Source organism: Ambystoma mexicanum, chromosome 13, assembly GCF_040938575.1.
Source record: "Ambystoma mexicanum isolate Mex_15411 chromosome 13, UKY_AmexF1_1, whole genome shotgun sequence".
NCBI classification, from domain to species: domain Eukaryota; kingdom Metazoa; phylum Chordata; class Amphibia; order Caudata; family Ambystomatidae; genus Ambystoma; species Ambystoma mexicanum.
Genome location: NC_090938.1, coordinates 805,136,110 through 805,159,531, shown reverse-complemented (window position 1 = coordinate 805,159,531; position 23,422 = coordinate 805,136,110). Strand labels below are relative to the sequence as shown.

The window sequence follows — 23,422 nt, the reverse complement described above, 5'->3', positions numbered from 1 at the left end:
GCGGTTTTCCAACATGCATATTGTTTAAATAAACACCCTTGACTCGGGATCTCATGTCTGTCTTTGCTGGTGCCACCATGAATTCCTTACAGTACCCGGTTACAAGTGACCTAAGACCGGACTGCTGGATGATGCAGTAATTTGGATGAATAACTGAAATGTGGAACCCCCCCCCCACCTCACACTCTCCCAGGTAGAGTTTAGGTATCCCGACTGATGAAATTGTAGTTTGACTCCAAGGCATTAGCTAGCAATTGGAGATAATACCACCTTCTGGTCGGGGTGGTTTATTTGCAGGTGGGGGAGACGGCATTCCCCAAATTGGCTATTGTGTAAAGACAGCCCTTGTTTGATCTGCATTGACCAGCTGTAACGTGTGGAAACAGTCTGGATAAAGAATAAGAAGCTGGGTATATATACATCCTTGGTGTGCAAGTACACCAAACCAACATCCTTCTGCCTGCTAATAAAGAGGTAATCATGTTCGGGGGGTGTGGAATGTTACCCAGTGTTGAGGAAGAGTACAGTTTTGATTTTTGTATTGATTTCCCACAGTGAGAATAATTGAGACCAGAAAGAGTTTGCATGTCCAATGTTTCGGAATTAAAGCAAGGTCCTGAAGAAGGTTGAGTGGCTTTTGGATTGACCACACTGTATCCATGGAAACACGTGTAGACCGTTACTATATTCTGACAGGCTTTATTCGTTGATGGGGCCAATGATTTAAATAGGCTTTGAGGCTAGCTTTGTTTGTTGCATGATTGATTTGGGTGAAATATCGATGATTGCACTTTCATGTCTCATGCAATGTTAATAAAAAAAGCAATCAAACTCCTTAGCACAACTGTATACCCTTTGATGAATAATTGTAATGGCATATACCAAGGCGGCCTTATTTGATTGTCTTGTTTTTAACTGGGACTTGCACAAAGATGTGGGTGTCGTCTGCATAGTGGAAAAACTTCAGCCTGAAGGATCATCTCTGCAGAACGTTGCATGTTTGCTTTGAACAAAATTGGTCATCATTCGGAGCCTTCGAGGGCTCCACATTTCATGCAGATCAGAAGAAAAGGTGGAGAGCAATGAAAGTAAGCTGAGATCTACCTGAAAATCGCTGAGCGCTCCAAAAGGAGCGGGACTCCAGCAACAATCTGGTCGACTGAAAGCTCATCCATGAAGGCCGACTCTGCCCCTCTCTCTGCCTGATATAAATCGTGCTTGAAGTGGGACCAGCTATTCATAGCCATCTGTAAATGGATGGAGTTTGTTTCTAACCACTCTTTTAAATGCAAAGGTAGGTTTTTTAGAAGTTACCATGTTCTGTGGGGTTGAGGCTAGGTTGTTTTAACAGCAAGTTTTATGAGGGGGTCATGGGTCTGACCCTGTCAAGTGGCGGTTCAAGGACAGCTGAGCAGCGGGGAAGCATCGGTGTAGTCAGAGAAGAGCGGTCTTAGCCTCTCCTCCCGTGAAACCTTTGTAGGCCAAGACTTACTTGATCCAGGAGCAAAACCTTAAACAACTGACCACAGTGGCAGCATGGCGAAGATGGGGGCTGAAAAGTGATTATGACAGGGCTAGTGGCCCTTATTAAGATTCTAGGGCATGTCCTGGCCCACAAGGGGATAGCTTCGACACAGATTGGCTACTGAAATCAGCCGGTTCCTGTGGTCCATGAGAGCGCAGGAAGGAGGGGGCTATAAAATGACAGGAGAGTTGGTTGACAGTGTGATGTACGGGTGAGGTCGGAGAGCTGGTGAAGGAAGACCAACAGACCAAATAGGAGGGTGCAGCAGCTGGATGCGCACTTTGAGGAGATTTGGGAGTATTTATAGAGTGGAAGTAAGGTGTTTGGGATGCGGAAAGGGTACCAATTGAGTGCAAGTGACAGAGTGGTTGGAGGTAATTTTGGTGGGAGAGTAGGAGGCTGGTTGAAAGTGGGGGAGAGCAAGGAGCGAAAAGGCATGATAGTCTTGGGAGTAGTGAGGATTGGGGGAGTGGATAGGATCAGGTGGGTGTTGGTTGGTGGAGATGGGGGGGGCGAAGGAGAGAGAACGGGAAAGACTAGGAAATGTAGTGTGGAGATAGAGAAGGAGAGGAAGGTGGAGAATAAGAGAGACGGGCGAATGAGAGCAAGTTTGCGAGATGGTCTCCTGGAGGAAAATGGTGCAGGAAAACTACTAACTGGCTAGGTCCCATGGAAAGGCCCTGGGGGCAACTGAGAGTTGACGCTGCTGCCTTTAGGGTAGGCAGTAGGGGTGCCCTGGCTTTAGTGAAGTGGCCCTACATTATGAACTATTAGAGTAGGGCAACTGGGCTAGGGAGGTGGGAGCCCCCTCAAAGTTGAGGGAAACTGCACAGAAATCCCACTTAGATTTCTAGTCCCATCTGCCTGTTTTTGTAACATTTGTATAATAAAAACTGAAAGCGTATTGGACTTGTCTTGTGACGTGTTCAACATCTTGTCAAGGGTAACAACTGCTATTTTCTGAGAACTTGGAACCGTGCCCATCAGTGTTGTTTGGCAGCTCACAGTGCGACTAGTAGGCGTGCCTCGTATTTAGCCAGAAGTGGGTCGAAGCGTGATCCGAAGCACCCATAAGAAGAGATCCGGTTTGAAATCTCACACTCTGAAAGATTCAGAAATTGTACCAGGTCTGGAGTTGTTGTTTCCTCCTTCCAAGGAAGGCCAGTTTTGCGCAGGACCGAACATTGGATGAGAGGTGGTGTTGGCGCTTGTGTGCCATTCTAGGGACGGACAGTTTTTTTGTTGAAGTATTTAGCAAGCGTTTTGCATGGGTCTTTTCTTGGAAAAACAGTGTAGGGAATGGCAAAACTCGTTTACAAGTGTTACATTCTTAAAAGCTCCGTGTGGATGTTCTTTGCTACGCGAAATTGTGATTTGTAGTCATTTTTAATTTATTGCAGAATAAAAATGCATTTTTTGAGCAACCATTATCTAAAATGGAGGCCATGTTGCTCTTAATCAACAAAGGAGTCCATCTTATATTCTGGCCAGGATTTCGTGGCAGCATCTGCTATGGCTCAGAGAGTCGTTTTATCCAGAATTGTTTGCTCAAGGTAGTGCATGCGTGCCCGATTCTTCGTTCGACATTGACAGTAGACCATAATAAGCACTCCACGCTAGCGCAGCTGCTTGATCTACTTAAAGGGATGGTCTAGTAAAAATTTTTATTTAAAAAATAGATAGGCCACATAAAACAAAATATACTAGCATCCTCCGTTTTAAAACTTCCTATGTAAAATTTTGAGCTATTCAAGCTCAAAATTTGAAAAAGCAAGCACAGGGGCGCAGCCATTTTGTGAAATGGAGGCCCTCCTGTGCTGGCTTTTGCTTTTGCGGCACTAATGAAGGAAAAGCCAGCCAGCTTTAGTAAACAAAGTCTACCGCTGGGTGGCTTTCCCTTCATTAGTGCCGGGACTCGGAGGACGCGGACCGGAGATCAGAGCAGGAAAGCTGCAGCTGAATCTCGGTAAGTGCTATTTATTTTTTTTTTTACAAAAAATAGGCACTAGCTGCGGTTTTTTTTCTAAGTGTTCCGGGCTGGAGGAAATAAAAACCGCAGCTTTAAAAATGTATTTATGTTTGCGGTCGCGACCGCAAACATAAATACAACGTTATTGTGTTGGAAAACGCTGCGGTTTTAAAACCTCAGCGTTTTCCAACACAACCGCGTGTGTTTCTGCCTGCTGTGGCTATCACTTTGGGTCTCCGGTGCTCCCAGGGGAGCAGATTCAGGCAGAAACACAACCCGGTTGTGTTGGAAAACGCTGCGGCTTTTCTTTCCAAGTTTCTCAGGCTCCTCTGAGTCGGAGGAGTCTGAGAAACTTGGAAAGAAAAACCGCAGCGTTTTCCAACACAATAACGTTGTATTTATGTTTGCGGTCGCTTCAAAAGCGACCGCAAACATAAATACGTTTTTAAAGCTGCGGTTTTATTTCTAAGTTTTCCGGGCTCCTCCAGCCTGGAAAACTGAGAAAAAAAAACTGCAGCTAGTGCTTATTTTTTGTAAAAAAAAATAAATAGCACTTACCGAGATTCAGCTGCAGCTTTCCTGCTCTGGTCTCCGGTCTGCGTCCTCCGAGTCCCGGCAATAATGAAGGGAAAGCCACCCAGCGGTAGACTTTGTTTACTACAGCTGGCTGGCTTTTCCTTCATTAGTGCCGCAAAAGCAAAAGCCAGCACAGGAGGGCCTCCATTTCACAAAATGGCTGCGCCCCTGTGCTTGCTTTTTCGAATTTTGAGCTTGAATAGCTCAAAATTTTACATAGGAAGTTTTAAAACGGAGGATGCTAGTATATTTTTTTTATGTGGCCTATCTATTTTTTAAATAAAATTTTTTACTAGACCATCCCTTTAAGGCGCCTTCTCGTGTGTGACAATCGGGTCCCGTAAATGTCCTCCTTTATGAGGGGATCCTTGACCCACATGAGAGATTTGTGATGTACAGGTTGCTTAACAGGTTCCTGGCTGTGCAATTGGATGAATCGTTAGCCCAAACATTAACATCTAACAGAACAATAAGGGAGGGGATGCTTTATTAACCTGTTGCTTATTGTGCAGAAAAGAATATCTGCACAATGTGTTCAGGCATTTGGGGGTCTGTAGTATGGGAAAGGGAGTGCATCTATTGCAAGAGAGTGGCTACAAAGGGAAATTCCCAGAGCATCCACGATCCTTAAACCGGTATCGGTAGCTTTGTGAGAGGTCAGTTGGCCAATGAAGCAAGAGACTTCTGCATGGCAAGGGGGAGCACGGACACGCTCTCAAGCTTGCCAGGAGCTGTACAACAAAATAAAGAGGTGAAGATCCCAGCACTGCTCCTTACTTGTAAGGACAGTAAAGTTAACGAGGGAGCTAAATTAAGAAGCCATGATGGTTAAAAACAATAGTGGTTTATGGCACCCCCTCCGTGACTGCAGGGCCGGATATGTATCTATGCAGGAGGGCAGCAAGAGATGGCTTCAAACTGAGGAAAATGGCGGGTGTGGTGGAGGACTGCTGGAAGATGTTGGCGTATGAATTGCTTTTGAGTAGCTGGCCATAGTCATTGGGCTGAGAGCTGTAAGGGACTACGACTGGGGACGGGGGGTGGGGCGGGGAGTACTTTTTAAAATGTATTTTTGGTTTTTAATCTACATTGTAGCAGGGCTAAAAATGTGCGCTCGCATTGGCAAGTGTTAATTGGCGAGTAAGAAAAGATGATCTGTGCGTATGTGTAGAATTGAGGTGGCGATTGACTTTTTATGGCTGGCTTGTACCTCCTAGTTCTGATCGTACCCCCTCTTATCTTGCCAGGTGGTGGAAGTGGGATTGGGCGTGCCATCTGCCAGAGATTCGCCCGTGAAGGTGCTGCCGTGGCCGTTGTTGACCTCAATGATTCGGCAGCCCAAGAAACGGTGAAGCTGCTATCGCGTGACCAGCCGGGGCAGGAGCATGCCAACTTTCAGGCTGACATCAGTTCCTCCGAACATGTGGCCAATCTCATGTCCCAGATCCAGGTAAGGAGAAGAGGTTGGAATCGAGGGGCCTGGCATGACTGAAGGGGACAGGGACTCACAAAGGATCTGTAGGAGGCCCAGAAAAGATCTGAGGAGGTGGTAGGGTGTAAACATGGAGCAGTGACAAAGGGTTCCACGAAAGTCCTGTGACTTGTTGTCCAGTTCACTCTGTGCTTAGCCTTTCCCAGTTCTAAGCTTTGACTCTTTCTCAAGAGGCGACATCTTGGACGAATGGGAGCTTACTCTGGGCTTTTGAAGACTATTTCCAAGCAGGCACTGCTTAGATACGGGACAGTTCAATGCACTTTTGGTTTTAAGACCCTTTCACTGCTTACGTTGCTTTAAGCTAATGAAGATTCAGGTCCCTTTGGCTTTCAAGACATTTTTCCCAGCAGGCAGCATTTTGCAGACAGCCTTCTAAACCCTTACTGGATTTCATGTCGCCAAGGTGCTTCGGGTGTCTCTTTGGAACCCTGATCTGACGCTTTACTCCTGGAGGGCCCAAGACCCTCACTCACTCGCTTGTCATGTACATTTCCCCCTCCCCCTCGTGTCAATTCTGGCACTCCTGGGCTTACCTTGGTCTAACACTCGGACCTCCAACTATGGTTTTTCGGTTTGTTTCCTTCGGGCCTGCTGAACAACAGAATGTACTCTTCTCTTCTCTCACCTTCTTGATAGAAACTGGTTCCTGGTATCCATGTCACTCAAACACTTCTAAGTGTCCAGTATGTGAATCGGGCAGGGAAATGGAGGAAAGGACCTTGTTGTACCGTTTTATATTTTTCCTGGTCTTTACTTTCTTGCACAATCCTCCTTTCTGAGGCTTACTGCTGTCAAGGTGCAGGTTCTGATGATGGTGCCAGGGTTATGCTCTGTGATCTTCGGATCTTTAGAATACCTGTGTCAATTCTCTGGTTCACCAGCACCCGCAGAGGATTCTTAGATTTTCCCTGCAAGATCAGCAATAGCAATTGTTCTTCCTGAGGTTCCTGCTTCCACAGTGAGGGCGCTCCACTGTATGGCAGAAAAAGTCTGCAGGTATGGCTGCCCATGGCTGTGTTCACTCTTTATTGCTTTTTCATTTGTTTATCTTTCCTTTGTTACTGTAAAGTTGGTTTGGATTTCGTTTTATTTTATCTCCTCTTTTTAGGACTACAGGTGAATCCCATGTCCAAGGCGGGTGATTGTACGCCTTTGTTTTCATGCTTGCATGCATTCTTTATGTTTATTCCTTATTTACCTTTGTGCTTCCTTATTTATTTTAACTTTGTAACTTTAGTTCCTTGTAACCGACTAGCTCGGCTTGAGGAGGCCTGACCTCCTACGGTCTCATGTCCGGTTGCCATCCGTGGGTGCTTTTAGTTTCAGACTTGCACCCCCAACACATAGTCTTTCCTTTCTGCCGGTTTAGAAGCAGCCTTCTGATTTGGCTTTTGACGATACAATGTGTTTACATAGACAGAGTTGTTTCTGAAAGTGCAGCGGGAGCGTGCCTTGCGCGCCAAATTTGTAAGCCCGTCTGTGCTTGTCTGTGTCTTTGATGGTGCGTCCCCCTGTTCCTTCACCAATGGTCTGACTCCAAACTTGTTGCTTTAGCTTACCCCTGCGGGCATGGTGTACCATCCTGGGTTTGGAACTTCAGTTATAGGAACTCCAACCACAGTAGTTCCTGCCTTTTTGATCAGTTGACATTTTTTTTATTTAATGCACACTTGCTTGTGGCACCTGCCACCTCATATTAAGATTTCTGTAACGGTTTTGGCCAGACTTGGTTTGTATAACTGAACCTGCCTACATGACTCCAGGCCCAGGCTCTGCCGCCTCATTATAGCATCCTCCGTATGGACAGAGATTCTGTCCATCCAGGGGGGCCGGAGGGGGCCTTGCAATCATTTTCCGACTCATATTAGTTTGTTCAATGTTACTGCTTATCCATGGTATTAAGATGCAAGCGATGTTGGTTCGTATCTCTATCTCTTCTTCTAAAATTCTACATCTGTTGATAATGTATCGTCGTCCTACCGATTCTTGGTTTGACACTGCTTTTTTAGAATTGGATGCTGACCTTAACGATCCCTTCCCCACTCCGATTATTGTTCGTGACTTTAATCTGAGACTTATGATCTCTCGGACCATCAGGCACCTCTTTATTTTTGCTATGTGCGACCTAGATCATCTTCAGCTTATCACTGAGCCTACCCATCGTCTCAGTTATACACTCAATCACATTTTCACTTCTGTCACAGGCGTGGATTTGTTTCCGTCTCTGCCTGTTCTTTGGACTGATCACTATATTATTCCTTGTTTGTTTCTCCACTCTGTCTGCCTCGGTGTAGTGGCAAAATGCTGATACTACTGATATTTCTGCTCAAAATTTAGAATCCTATCAACCACAGCCGTACTTTCACAGGCTTTTTCTGCCACGGCCGATTGTCTGGCCACACTGTCATGCTCCTGTCCTTCTGAGCCATGCTTACAACCCATCTGGCCGACCTGCGGCTTTGCCGTAGGCAGGCTGCACGGAAATGGCGGGTGGCCTACTGTTCACTCGCCAGGTCTCTATTATGGGAGGCAACTTCTGCCTACCATAAAGCTATCTTTGAAGTTCAGCATCTCTATTACACAAGTCATGTTGAATTGGCCCTGATTCAACCTAAGGGGCTATTTAGTCTAGTACTGTCGCGTTCCTCTGCTGCTGTTTCTTCCAGTCCTGTTTCTCCCTCTCGGATTCTTTGTGATACCCTCTCTTCCTATTTTGTTGATAATCGCTACTATTCATCAGAAAATCCTTGCTTACAGCTCTAGTCGGCTGCTTCTTTACAATGGCTGTTCATTCTCATTCTTGGCTTTCCTTCCCCTTCTTTGGTTTTTCTGAAATCTTGGCTGATACGAATATATTGAAATCTGCTTCCCCACTGGATTCGATCCTGCTCTTTGTTCTGAAAGAGAACATGCCTACGAGTGCTTCCTCTGTTGCCTCTGCTGTCAATCTTTCCTTGTTTACTGGCTTTGTTCCATCTTCTCTTACGCATGCACCAGTGATTCCTTTGCTAAAAAAGCCTTGCTTGGACCTTCTAACTTTTCCTAATGAAACTTCTAGAATCACTGGTGTTAGGGGTCAGTAATGTGAGACTCGCCACTAGGTTTAGATTTCTCAGAGGTGAACATTTTATTGTGCACACAATTCTAAAATAAACCCTAACTAAACCGACTCTAGCAGGTGATTCCCTACCTAGTCTAATATCTATGGGAAAACCTCCTAGCATTCACAAAACTAACCCTCAAACTAAACGGAAACATGCAAAACAACATGAAACAATATAAATAAAAAGTTACCAAACACCCAGTGTCTTGGAGGACTTCTAGTGATCCTGGCCAGATCTGCCCCGCAGGACTGCCCTAAAGTCAATTTCTTCCAAAGGAACAAAAAAGTCTTAACCAGAAAAGTTCCAAAGAAACAAATGTTCACAGAACTAAAATCCACTATCAAAAGTCTCTTCTTAGTTTGATGAAAAGATTCGTCTTTTACAGATACACAAAGAAAATAATAAAGCCAATGGGATTTCCTGACCACCTCTCTTCCAGGAAAAATGAACAAAGTTGAAAACAAATGTACTAATACTCTGCTTCCCACTTCTGCTTTGTCATATTTACACAGTTTTGTCAGGATGCTTGAAGGTTTGCTCTCTGCTCAGCAACTTTCTTTTATTATAACACTGTGAGGACACACTCCCTTGCCACACAGTTTGCGTTGGCTGTATGTCTGACAAGTATAAGGAATACCACAGCACTGCCACTGCTACTACAACATCTGAAATTAAATACTTTTGCTGCTAAAACTGCAAAAGATAGGCAACTTGACAAAACGTCTTTGACCTCTGCAGGCTGGCAAGGCACTCTTATTTCCACACCATCAGAAAGGGCAGCCTCTTTGCCTGTCATGCTGCTACCATGAAATCTGCTTTTGAGGGGATTGGATCCTCCGACGTATTCCATATCGGTGGTCGGTCAAAATCTCGAAAAAAAAATCTCGACTAACAATAAGGTCGAAAAAAAAAAGACTGAAAAAAAGTCGAATCTTTCTTTTTTTAATTATATATTTATTTTGGGGTCTGGGATTAAAAAAAAAAGGTAAAAAAAAAAAATTAAAAAAGGGGTTTGGGGGGAACCCTCCCATTTCGAATAAAAAAGTCATTTAAAAAATTCGACTTTTTTTTCGGCCTTTTTTTTTCGATCTTATGACCATAAACCTTCCATATCTATGACAGGTAATGTCCACAGCTGTGCTGCTTCAGAAAATCTTTGGCGTCTGCGTCCTGCGTCGATGTGCCGTCCCCGAGGACCTCCTCCGACTGCCGACGTCACCCGATGTGATAAGTAGGACGCATGACGCCCATAGCCTCAGTTCCGTTTTTTCCGCGAACGTGTTCGCTTCGTGAATCTCGGTATGCCTCGACTCTTTGGAGTTTTCTGTTTTCAATTCTCAGTTCGTTGAACCTGTTCGGTTTTTTTGTAAAGACCTGTTCGTGGCGATGTCTACTTCGTCTTCAACCCCGCGTCCGGGCTTCAAGAAATGCGGGGACTGTGGGTCCCAGATGTCGGTCACGGACTCGCACGACGCCTGCCTCTGGTGCCTCGGGGAGGCCCATGATACGGACGACTGTGTCGACTGCCAGTCGCTCACGGCAAAGGCCTTGCGGGAACGCAAGAAGCAGCTGTCGTTAGGCCGGGTGTCCAAGCCCCGGAAGTCGAGGTCTGCGGGGCTTTCGACGGATGACTCGAGGGGCGAATCTCCGCGTCATCGTCAGAAGTCCAGTGGGTCTCCTTCCAGGAGTTGGTCTTGCCACTCCTCTGCCTCTTCGAGGCATTCCCGGAAGCGCCGGCATCTGTCGCCTTCCACGTCCTCTTCCGAGGACTCCGCCCGTCGGCGGGTCGCTTATCCCTCCATGCAAGCGACACCGGAGGAATGGGCTTCCTTCGGGAAGCAGATGCTAGCGATTCTTGAATCGCAGGGCACCGGTCCGTCTCCGAGTGGGGTCGGTCGGCACCGGTCGAGAGACACCGCTCGTACGCCTTCGGGCTCGGGTGGTCTGCACGGCTCGTGGGAGAGGTCCCACTCGGACAAGGGTAGCCGTTCTCGCCATGCCCGTTCCCAGTCCTCGACGCGCTCGAGACCGCGTGCTCCTGTGCCGTCTTCGAAGAAGACGTCGACGCCTGTGGCGCCGAGGTCGTCGACAATTTCTCTCGAGGCTCCGCCTCCGAGGGGGTCGTCGGCGCCTAGGTCGTCGAAAGACACGCTCGGAGCTCCGGCTTCGAGGCCTGTGTCAACGCCGCCGATGCTGGCGGCGCTGCAGCTGACATCGACGCCGATTCACTCGACGTAGATTCGCTCGACGTAGATTCGCTCGGCACCGACTCGTTCGGCGCCCTCAACGCCTTTCAAGGCGGTGGTGTCAGAGGGACCGCGTGGCACGGGGTTAGCCCCTAGAAAGGTTCTGGCTAAGGTCAGGCACTGCTTTGGTCCCCAGAGGTCTTACTCTCCCCGCCTGGAGTACATTTCAGAGGGTGATGAAGGCTCTGATGACGACTTGGGTCCGGTTACGTTCCAGATGAGCTTATCTCGGGCCATAGCCAGTTTGATGACCTGAGGCAGTTGCTGCATGATGCCAGTGGACTGGACACCTCTCCGGAGGTGGAGTTTTGTAGGCCGGAGCCTGGCACTCATGCCGATTCTTCATATCGGCGCCTTATGTCTACGGTCACCGAGTACTTGGGTTGGTCAGCTCCCCCAGGGGAGTTCATTCAGGATGATCTCACGGACATCCTTGATCTTGGTCCCTCCACTGACCCGGTTTTGCCATTTCATATGGCTGCAGAGAAGGGTGGCGGCGGCTTGGACTGCTCCGGAGAGTCTCCCGGCAGTGGGCAAGTCTTTGTCGCGAAAATACCGTCCAGCCAGTAGCGACCCCTGCTACTTGTCTAGGCACCCCACTCCGGAGAGTTTGGTGGTGCAGGCGGCTACGGCCCTGGCAAAGCAGGCGTCGTATCCTACCATCCCTCCGGATAGGGACGACAAACGTTTTGACGGCTGGGCGAAGAAAGTGTTTTCTTCGGGGGGTATGGCGCTTCAGGCGGCCAACTCCATATGTGCCTTGTCTTGTTTCACACACACTCTGTGGAACTGTGTTGCATTAGCGGCTGAGCATATTCCCGAAGAGGACGAACGGGATGGTTTCCTTGCTATGGTTCAGGATGGCAAGGATGCCATGTGTGAGGCCGTTCAGTCGGGTTTGGACTTGGCAGATTGTGTCAGCCGGTCCATGGCGGCGAGCACCGTAATGCACAGGTTTGCGTGGTTGGGGAAGTCTGGGTTCGCTCCTGATGTGCAGTCCCGGCTCCTCAACATGCCCTTTGACGGTGAACACCTTTTTGGCAGCAAGGCTGACGAGAGCCTTGAGAGGTTGCAGACCTCCAAAGCTGCAGCGAAGTCATTGGGCGCTGCAGTTCGCCAACCTCCGCCTTTTCGTCCTAGGGGACAGCAATGGAGGGGAGGTTCCTTTCGCTATTACTCGTCCTTCAGTAAAGCGAGGGGAGCTAGCAGTCAAAGAGGCCATCGTAAGAGTGCCAGAGGTGGAAACAAAGGTACTCGAGGTGCCAAGGCCGCGCGGGCAGTTGCCTCTTTGCCCTCAGGCAATGCCACAGCCGCTACCACTCAGTCATGAGGCCAGGTCCCATAGTTCGCCGGTTGGGGGGAAGGCTGGCGCAGCATCTTGTAGAGTGGCAAGCCATTACTTCGGATGTGTGGGTTCTGGAGATCATAACCCACGGCTACTGTCTTCCTTCTCGGCAGAGGCCTCACGACAATCCACCAGGGAGCCTCTCTTTGAAGAGTCCAGATCCGCTTCTTGCGCAGGAAATTCAAGCCCTGCTGGAGAAAGGCGCCATAGAACTGGTGCCTGTAGCGGAGAGGAACAAGGGATGGTATTCCCCTTATTTTTTGATTTAGAAGAAAGACGGGGGATTGAGACCCATCATGGACTTGCACGGTTTGAACAAACTCCTCAGGAAGGACAAGTTCAAGATGGTGACTCTTTCTCAAGTCCTCCAGGCCCTTCAACTTCAGGACTGGTTGGTGTCTCTCGACCTCAAGGATGCTTACTTCCATGTGCCAATTCATCCGAGGCACAAGAAGTACCTGAGGTTCGCGGTTGGCGACTCGCACTTTGTTTCTGGTCCTGCCGTTCGGATTGACCTCCGCCCCGAGGGTTTTCACCAAGCTCATGGTGGTGGTGGCAGCGCATCTCAGGAAAGGGGGGATTCCCGTCTACCCCTACCTGGACGATTGGTTGATCAGGGGTGGCTCTCCTGAGCAAGTCCTGGATCATATGTCCGTCACCTGCCACTCCCTTCACAGGCTGGGCTTCTCCCTCAATTTAAAGAAGTCCCATTTGACACCAACGCAGCGGCTCCAGTACATCGGAGCAGTGCTCGACACGTCCCTGGGGCTGTGTTTTCCTCACCAGGTGAGGGCTCTTCAGCAGATTGTGTACAAGTTTCAATTTGCCCAGGATCTCCCAGCGTCCGAGTTCTTGAGACTGCTCGGCCTCATGGCATCCTGCATTCTTCTGGTGCCAGAGGCTCGTCTGCGGATGAGATCTTTGCAGTGGGCACTCAAGCTCCAGTGGTCTCAGTCCTCCGGCAGGCTGTCGGACCCTGTTCAGGTGCCGCCCTCGGTAGCCCAGGACCTTCTGTGGTGGGCCATCGAAGGCAAACTGATGAAGGGGGCCCCATTTTGGCTGCCCTGGCTGGAGGTGACGATCGTGACGGACGCATCCCTCATAGGATGGGGAGCTCATGCCAACGAGTTGACAGTCAGCGGTCGTTGGTCTCCGTCGGAGTCCAGACTCCATATCAATCTGTTGGAGCTGAGGGCCGTCAGGCTAGCCCTGAAGGCTTTTCTGCCGACTGTGCGTGGAAAGAGTGTCCTGATTCTAACGGACAACACGGTGGCCATGCACTACCTCAACAAAAATGGGGGGGGCAGGGTCACTTCCGCTGTGCAGGGAGGCGATGCAGCTCGAGTTCTGGGCCATCCAGCAGGAAGTTTCGATCTCGGCTGTTCATCTGGCCGGAGACGACAACGAGACGGTGGACGCTCTGAGCAGGCAGAGCACGATCTCTTACGAGTGGGAGCTAGCTTGGGAGATTCTCCTGGAGATCTTCGCCCTTTGGGGGACCCCTCAAGTGGATCTCTTCGCTTCCAGTGTCAACCGGATGTGCAAAAGGTTTTTCTTGCCGGAATTTCCTCCAAAAGGAGCCTTAGGAGACGCGTTCGTGGTGGAGTGGTCATTCCCACTGCTGTACACATTTCCTCCAGTCCCCATCATCCCGCAAGTACTGCGGAGGTTATGGAGGTTCGGTTCCCAGATGATCCTCATTGCTCCGGCGTGGGCCCGGAGGACGTGGTACCCGGACCTTCTCGACTTGTCCATCTGCCCTCCACGTCGTCTTCCCTACCGAGACAATCTGCTCTCACGGGAGGGGGGTCAGGTTCGCCATCCAGAGGTCGGATCCCTCAACCTTCACGCTTGGCTTCTGAAAGGTTGAGGTATAAGGATTGGGACCTCCCTGAAGACGTGATGGAGGTGTTGCTCTCGGCCAGGCAGCCGGCAACAAAGTCTCTGTGCCGTTGGAGAAAGTTCTGCGACTGGTGCAGAGTTAAGAATATGGATCCTTTTGAATGTGACATTCCCATGGTTCTGTCTTTTTTGCTTTCTTTGGCCCACAGGGGCTTGCAAGTGGGGACCATTAAAGGTTACCTGGCGGCGCTGTCCATATTCAAGCGCTCGTCTGAAGAGTGTTCCTATTTTAAGATTCCTTTAATTTTGCAGTTTTTGAAAGGGCTCACTAATGTGTTCCCTCCGTCACCTTTTCTGGTGCCCGGTTAGGATTTGAACCTTGTTCTTAGGTTTCTTATGGGTGCTCCGTTTGAGCCTTTACATTCTTGCCCTTTGAGGCTGTTAACTCTGAAAACTGTGTTTTTTGTTGCGGTTACTTCCTCTCTCAGAGTGAGTTACAGGCACTTTCAGTTAATCCACCCTTCACTGTGTTTCATAAGGACAGGGTTGTCCTTAGAGTTTGTCCTTCTTTTCTTCCGAAGGTGGTTTCGGAATTTCATTTGAGCCAGAAGGTTGTTCTTCCGGAGTTCTATCCTCCTCCACATCCTGGTAAGGAAGAGGAGAGGCTCCATAGGCTTGATCCTAGGAGAGCGTTGAGCTTTTATATTTAGTGCATGTCCCGGGTCAGAGTGGACGATCAACTTTTCATTGGTTACGCTGGAAAGCTGTGAAGAAACAGACTTTGTCTCGTTGGATTATTTTAGCTATATCCGAGTGTTACCGCTTGGCGGGTATGGATCCTCCGGCTGGCTTGCGGGACCATTCTACCAGGGGAGTGGCTGCGTCTACTGCCCTGCAGAAGCGAGTTCCTATTCGTCACATCTGTGATGCAGCCACCTGGGCTTCAGTACATACTTTTGTACGTCACTACTCCCTCGATTCCATCAGAGGTCAGGATCTATATTCCGCAATTTGATTGGGTATGCTAAATTTGTGTTCTAAATTTTTTCCCACCTCCTTGCTTGGTACTGCTTTGGGAGTCTGTCATAGATATGGAATACGTCGGAGGACCCAATCCCCTCGAAGAAAAAGTTACTTTCTTAACTGGTAACATTCTTTCGATGGGATGGTCCGACGACGTATTCCATATCGCTCCCTCCCTGCCTTCACCGCTGCAGAATTTCTTTCGCGATTTGCAGCTTGCGTTCCGCAAGGCCTTGTGTGTCTGACTGGCAGAAAACTGGTGGCACACGTTCTGGGAAAAAACTATAACTGAGGCTATGGGCGTCGTGTGTCCTACTTATCACATCGGGTGCCGTCGGTGGAGGTCCTCGGGGACGGCGCATCGACGCAGGACGCAGACGCCAAAGATTTTCCGAAGCAGCACAGCTGTGGACATTACCTGTCATAGATATGGAATACGTCGTCGGACCATCCCATCGAAAGAACGTTACCAGGTAAGAAAGTAACTTGTTCATCTGCGTTAGACCACGTCTTTCTTCTGATAGTCTTGCCCATGCAGATTTAAAAAGAACTTCTGTTAACAAGTACCCTGCTCCCTTCCCCAGCTTCATATACACCCTTCTTCAGTTGGTCACCCCAAAGCTGCTGTTCCACTCTTCCAGCTGTGATTGTTCTTTTCTAAGTAGATTTAAAGGACTCTTGGGTAACAATGTCTTGAACAACTTCAGAATACTGGTGTATAGTGCTTAAAAGAGAAGGATTCACTTTGAGTTTGCTCCATAGGCTTGGGTAATACTTGTTCTGGCTTCAACCAAGACCTCTTCGGTAACTTCTGCTTCAGCCTTAATTTCTTGCAAGATGCATCTTTTCTACCAGAAGCAAAATAAAGCACACACGATTTGCATTTCTCTCTCGCACTGCCACTACAATGAGACATGTTCCCACCTTTCTGTCAGCACACAGCCTCCAAGGTATCGGGGAAACAGTGTCTCATTTGCGATCTTCCCAACTGTTGCTGGCAACGCTTCAGGAAAGTCATTTTAATCTTCCTTCCTTCCTTCCTTCCTTCCTTCCTTCCTTCCTTCCTTCCTTCCTTCCTTCCTTCCTTCCTTCCTTCCTTCCTTCCTTCCTTCCTTCCTTCCTTCCTTCCTTCCTTCCTTCCTTCCTTCCTTCCTTCCTTCCTTCCTTCCTTCCTTCCTTCCTTCCTTCCTTCCTTCCTTCCTTCCTTCCTTCCTTCCTTCCTTCCTCAATGCAAAAACAACTAGAAAAACGAAAAACTCAACTGCTTACAACCATATTTAGTGATTGACAGAGCAAAGTACGTAAACAGGTGGCAAGAAACTACGTTTAGTTGCCCTGAAGGCCTCATACGATACGAATTCTTGGGAAAAACATGTGCACAAATATTGACAGAGCATGTCACAAAACTGACATGGATTGCAGCAATTGAGAAGCCAGGGAAAGTGCAGAGAATAGAACTATGAGCTTTGCTTCCACAGCGAAGGGAATCTCTTTGCTGGCTCCAACGAGCGATGGAACAGGACATCGTTGATTCCAGATTTGAAGAAGGGCACGGCGGCCGTGATGGACTACTATTGGGTGTGTGGCCAAGAAGCGTACTTGCACTTCCCACCATCATGGAGGGGCTACTGTTCGCTGGCCACGCTGCACTCAGATTTGAAAGGGGGGCTAATACATGACAGAGCACCAACAGTTTCCTGGTGGTCGAAGACCAGTACCCAATGCCACTGCAAGAATTTCGTATCCTCCCTGGGAAGAGCCATTGTGATAAACTACGAAGGAAAAAGAGGGCCTCCAACTACCTATTAAAAGACTCAACAGCCCTGCTTGAGGAGATACCCTAAGAATACTGGTTGTTCAACTCTGCTGAAATGTTTTTCGCATCGCTCTTGCTACACGGCATACAGTCAAGAACTAATGCTAAATGGCTGCAGATCGTACGATGGGAACTGGTCCAATTGGCGAGCGAAACAGAGCAGGGATTCAACATCCTAAAGGTCGAGCTGCATTGCCTTAGGTTGATGATGATGCAGAATAGATACATCCTGGATATGCTGACGGTAATAGATGGAGGCGTGTGAAAAAAAGATCTGGGATTCAGTTGCACATTTGTACCTCGCGAAGATACAGAAAATGGATCGTTGGCCCACATAGTAGCGGCAGTGCACGACCTGGTGGTGCGCATGAAAAAGAAGCTGGTATCCATGGAGGCGATTGGTTCGATATCGCTTTTGACTGGGCACCATCCTGGCTAGGATCCCTTGTGAAGATGCTGGTTCCGGTCATCGTGTTCATCCCGGTTGTTTTCTGCACCTGCCAGCTGGCACTCCGGTGTAGTGCCAAAGCAGCGCCTAGTAGTTCAATGATGATGGTATCAATTGGTGTTTCTAAAGTGCCTCATAATACAAAAGAGAGAGAAATACAAACTGACCACCCTGTGGAGATGAGGTAGATAGACTGTACCACACGATTATTGTTCTCCACCTAACCGTGAAAATGATAAGGAAGTCTGGGTAGATTTAGCAGGGGGTGGGGGATGTATCTACATGACCTGCACTCCTGAAGAATATGCGCAAGCAGGAGAAAGCCTGCAGGATGTATGTGGGGCATGGATGCCAATAAAGGGAACACCACCATATGAAGCTGCGGTAAGGAGGGAAAATTATTGCAAGTATGCAGAGGAATTTGTTACTGTAGAATGAAAGTGGGCAATGTTGGGAAGGAAATTAAACTTTCCCACCGCCCTAGGCACTTTAGAGTCAGGCGAGCCCCATAGATAGACGTGCAATGTACTGGGGGGAGAGGGCCATGCGAAGAAACCCTTCACAAATACAATATTGCATGAAATACTGATGTATAGACTTAGTGCGCGCGCATATAAGGAGGCGCCTTTTTTGTAGTTATGGTAGATACATTCAGTCCTGCATGGCCTTGCGGTAATCACAGGCCCTATGAAGAAACCTGAAAAGGCCCAGATGCTGATGGTAGAAGGACCTGTGCTGCTAATTCCCATAGAAACTTCCCTTTATTCCTTAACTGTTGCGATTACTTGTTATCTTAAAGGAATGCAACCTGCAAGGCTGTGAGAGAGCCCCAGGCTCCCCGCTGCGCACATTCATCACAGCCAGGCCACCAGCAGACCTGCATCCCCCACCCAGCCCACAAGGAGAAATGACACCCACCACTAACCCAGTCCAAGACCCTGCCTGAATTCTGCGATAGTAGGTGACCTCAGACCACCAACCATAAAACCAGTGGTCATAAAAGATCTGAAAGAACACAATCATTTCACCTAATTCCATAATGACACACTGTAATATGAGATACAGGGAGGAATACATTATAGTCCAAATCAAGGGTGGAAGCCTCGGGTGCGGAGAGTGCGATATGAACGGAGTGAAGAATGTGTGGGTCAGCATGATCGTGATCCTCCTCCTGTGCCAGTCCCCTAGTTTCCCGGGTGCATCCCATAATGATACAGTAGCATTGTCTTGCAATAATAACTTATGAGGAACATGACCTTCATTGCCTGGAGAGATGAGCCCAGCTGACCGCACGTGATGGAAGACGGAAGGACGGGGCTGAGACCAATCGAAGCCTGTTATCCCCTATGGAGCAGGCTCATGTATAGGGTCTCGCCAACCACCCACACAGGTTTCCACGGTATGCATGACCTAGTTATGACGATGTGTTGCCTTGTAACCTTTTGGTCCGAATGAGCAGAGACTAGGCTTGCCTCTGGCACAAGAGGTTCCATGTGTTTTATAACCCTGCAAAAATATTGCCATACAAGAATGGCGCTCTTTTTTTGCAGCGATATTAACTCATGGAACCTGCAGGGGACACCGCCGCAACTTCCATATTTTTTTTAAGGGAGCGGGGGACACCCCCTCAACCCGCGCTCCCCATTTACCCCATAAATTATTCCCAAAAATAATGTCACCTGTGGCCTTTCCCGGCGACCATCTATATGGCGACATTATTTGTGGGGATAATATTACAATATTACCCGATACCACACAGGAGTGGCTGAGCGAGTCCACTGACGCTCCACGACCTATCGGGAAGAGATGAAGTACCTCAAGATTACAGAAATCTTAGGACAGCTAAAAACCTACACAAGGGGAGTTTGTTCCACATTAACCTGTCCCCGAAGTTAAACAGGAAGGCGGTCCAGGTGGCTGTTCATTCTACCGTTGTGTCGGTGAGATTGTTGAATGATTTGCTGCAGTGTCTTTGTGCCAGTGTTGTCCTCGCTATTACCTTTGAGTGTGTTCTGTATGATGCAGTGTCACATTTCTCATTCCAATAAGTTGATAAAATGTTGCAGTTTATTGGCACTTTCCAACGTTCGTCATTGTTTGTTACTTTCAATTCTCCAATACTGCCGCTGGGTGGCGCAATCGTCGTTCAACACAGATCTGATCTGCTCTTGACTTGATTCCCATTTTCTTTGCAGGAAGAATTCGGATTAAATAGTTTTCTATGTGTTAGTTATGTTATCGGTACTTGTGTAGTGCACCGTCACCAATGGAATTCGTCCCCAGGCGCTCTGGTGGATCTGTGAACAGGAAGGGTGGGTAGGGTGAGTCAGGAAGAGGGGAGAAGGAGAGTGGGAGAAGTGGTGTGCTGTTGGCAGCTTCAGCTCGGTATACACAGAGTGCTGGGCTTTGGTGCTAGTATCGGATCGGGGCGAGGGCCTCGAATGCTGTGGGTGAAGTTTGTGTTGTTGATGCGGTGTGGTAAAGTGCGTGCGGATTGCTGGGAGAGAGATGGTTGTGTGGTTTTGTGTGGGTTTAAGTATGCAGAAGATTGAGGGGTGGGTTAGTGGGGCCTGTATCCTGATTCAGGTGCTTATGGTTCCGTTAGAGTTGTATACCTCTGGGTTGGGATGTTGCTGGTTCCTCGTGGGCCGATTTGCTTTGGTGGTGTTGCGCTGATCCAACTGTATCCTATTGAGTATAGTTTGGATTGGTGGGTTCATCTGAACCTAATCTTCAGGTGTGGGACTGGGTGGGTGATATCTATTCTTAGGTGATCTAGTATGACCCTGGTGGGTTAAGGCTTTCATGGTTCAGGGTCGGGTTCATGTTGATGTGTCGTCCTAGTGGATCCGTCTAGGTGAGCCTGTGTGTTCAGACGTTTGTATCCTTCTGTCCTGACAGGTTCTTTGGTTTCTGTGGGGTGAACATCCTTGGGACTGTTGTTTAGTTGTAGTTTTATGTGGTGGGGCATTGCGCTTCCTGCTTTGTATTGTTGGACAGTGTGTAGTGATGAAACATTCTGTTTCTCACCCATTGCATTGGGGCCCGTAGTGTTAAAGTCGTTAACCTTTTAAACTATTATTGCCACACTTGCTTCAAGTTGTACAATTCCTTCCGCTAATAGTAAAAAGTATGTTTGGGCAGGGGTTTAGTTTCTATTAATGGCATGGAGCGTTTCCATTATGTTTGTGTTATAGGTTTTTATACCGCGCACTGGCCCTTGGAGCTTTGGCCGATCTGCAAGACCAGGGGAGATGGTGAGGGCAAGCGGGGGGGCAGTTAGACTGAGGGGGGAAAGAGCATGAGAGCTGTGATGTGCTGTAGGCAGCTTCAGTTAGGGTTTTTCGGTTGGTAGCCGCCATATGCTGTTAGGCGAGGCTACGTGTGGTTTGTTACGTTGTTGTGAATGTTCTTTAACTACTTGTCCACCAGCAAATAAAACATCCAGTTATTAAATGTTAAGTGAAGCAGATTTCAGAGAGAACATGAAATGCAGTGACTCATGAGCTGACCTGTGACCCATGTAACAACCAATCAGAGGATCACAGTACCACATGATCGCCTCTCTTCCTCCTTCATTAGTGCTCAGAACCAGAACAAAATCAGTGGGGGTGGAACCTTGGTCAAGAAGAAATTCAGAGGGCTGTCCCATTGCTGCAGCCGCTGTCCCTCCAACACTGACTACTGCCGATTGTCAAGGGTTTTTCAACATCTGGTCAGTCACTGAAATGGTGAACTGAGCCACGCACCACGCCGGGCACACATACTAGGCGTGATTTTCTGCGGGAAGGACTTAACACTATGGCTGCATAATCCCTTTTACTAACATAACCTCCTGTGCACCGACCACACACACGAAACAACCAAAGGCACTGAAAACAAACTAAGATCAATCCAGAAAACCCAGCACAACTGATGCAAAGCACCAAACCTGACCTCAAACAGGTGAAGCAAATTATGCCAGGCGTCCTTGAAGATGATCTCCACACACTGGATCACAACCTCTCACTGGATACACTGGCTCCCTTGAAAACCGTTAAAGCTACACAGAAAAAAAGTAACTTCTAATTGGCTGAATCTCTACAACCAACCAGACAAAGCAAAGTACCAACGGCAGACTCGTCTCTACAAAGCAGCCAAACAAGCGCACTGTGTCGAAAGAATACAATCCTCAACAAACCCACAGAAGGATATGTCCAAGATCATCAAGGAAATACAAACCCAATCTCACGCAGCAATTCTCCACTCCCTCCCTTTTGTAGATCACTTTAGAAGCAAAATAAACAGAATCCCATAGGCCATCGATGCATCAACCTCAAATACAAGCACCCCGCCAGACGAAGAAAACAAAACAAATACGGGTCACAAACACTTCGAACCAATCTCCAATGACACTTGCCAGACGGCTATAAAATCCTATTCGCCAAAGAAACCTAGCCCTCTACTTTCAAATCGTGATGAACACGGGGAGCACAACTTCAACTTGCAAACTACTAGCCAGCCATAAAAAGTCACCTGCCACCTCAATTCTATATGTATACACAGCACCCCATTTCTTACTCTCCGAGCGTCCAATGTCACTAGCTAGTGACGAGTGCACATTTTGTGCCCTGATGAATAGATCCCTGAAAACTGCTATTGCACCAAAACCTAGAATATCTGCATGCAACTAAAAATCAAGGCCAGAAGAACTGACGATCCAACTAATTACTAGATGATAATAAAAAACATATCGTGTCTTGCCAAAATCCCGGAGAGCCACGTATCCAGAACCACGTGGTATCCAACGGATTAATGGACCAATCCCATTTACGCTTCAGACCAATGAGGGCAATGGAATCTGCACTCCTCTCCATATTCTATGACTTCAAGATGAATGCTGACAACAGCACACCATCACCCTCACACTACTGGACATATCAGCAGCTTTCAACACCATATACACATACCTTAATGAGGAGAAGAGAAGAATTCGGCATTTGAAGCTGTGCACTGCAATCGCTAAAATCTTTCCTTGCAGATAGAACCAAAAGATTCTACTTACCCCCTTTCATCTGAATAACCAGAAACGCCAACTGCAGCGTCCCACAAGGATCAAGCCTCTCCCCACTTCTCTTCAGTATCTAGAGGACGCCTCTCAAGAAGCTCCTCAAAACACACAGACGTGCATGCTAGAGCTGCGCAGAGGATGTCCAACTAATCCGCAAGAAGACGACTGCCAATGATCCAGACCACACCCTCAATGAGAAACATCTGGAGGGCCAATAACAACCTCAGCAGAAATAATAATCACCCCTCGCAACAACAACCAATCACAGTCCTCTCTCCCCTGGCCCCGGAAACGGGAACACAAACAGAAACCTCTGTAGTGTTGTGAAATCTCGTAACAGTCATGCTTAGTGGGCCCTCTCTAGAACTGCAGGTGAATGCAATAGCATGCAAGTGCTTTAATCAACTACACTCTATAAGAGAAATCCTTCCATACCCAAGCTTCCTGCATCAGACCCTCGTCAAAATCTCACTGATGTGTTCAAGAATAACTACGCAAATAGCTGGTACCTAGGAATGCCTGTCTACCTCAGTAAGAAGCTTCAACCCATTCAAAAGCAGGAGACAACATACCACACCTGCCTTGGCGTCTACACTGGATGCAGGTAAAAAAAAATCAATTTCAAAGCTCTCTGCATCGCCTATGGAGCACTACACGGACAGGGAGCAGAAAACCTCCATTCGAAAATCACCCAGGACCACCCAAGAAGAAGCTTGAGATCGACCAGCAACTTGCAAACGGAAACCAGAAACAATCAGGAAAAACAAATACAGAGGGACTTCCTTCTCTGCCCTCATAGCAAAACTATGGAGCACAATACAAATAGAAATCTGAATCGCAGAACACCATCCGACATTCCGCAAACGACCAAACACCTGGTTATTCACCCACCGTAATAGAGATCAAGCCACCAATTTAAGATTGTTCATTTCTAGAACCTGCCACATGCTCAACGGTAGACCTGACCTCCTACTCAACAGCCA

General features: G+C 48.0%; 1 protein-coding gene across 2 annotated transcripts in view; it reads left to right on the top strand.

Annotated features, from left to right (window-relative positions):
- The window catches only part of HSD17B8 (hydroxysteroid 17-beta dehydrogenase 8), a 162,683-nt gene that overhangs the window by 22,448 nt on the left and 116,813 nt on the right, over positions 1-23,422 (top strand). For both annotated transcript variants that reach the window (XM_069635243.1, XM_069635244.1), the window contains one exon: positions 5,318-5,520. In XM_069635243.1, the coding sequence (XP_069491344.1) occupies positions 5,318-5,520 (203 nt within the window). The remainder of the gene's footprint in view (positions 1-5,317; positions 5,521-23,422) is intronic.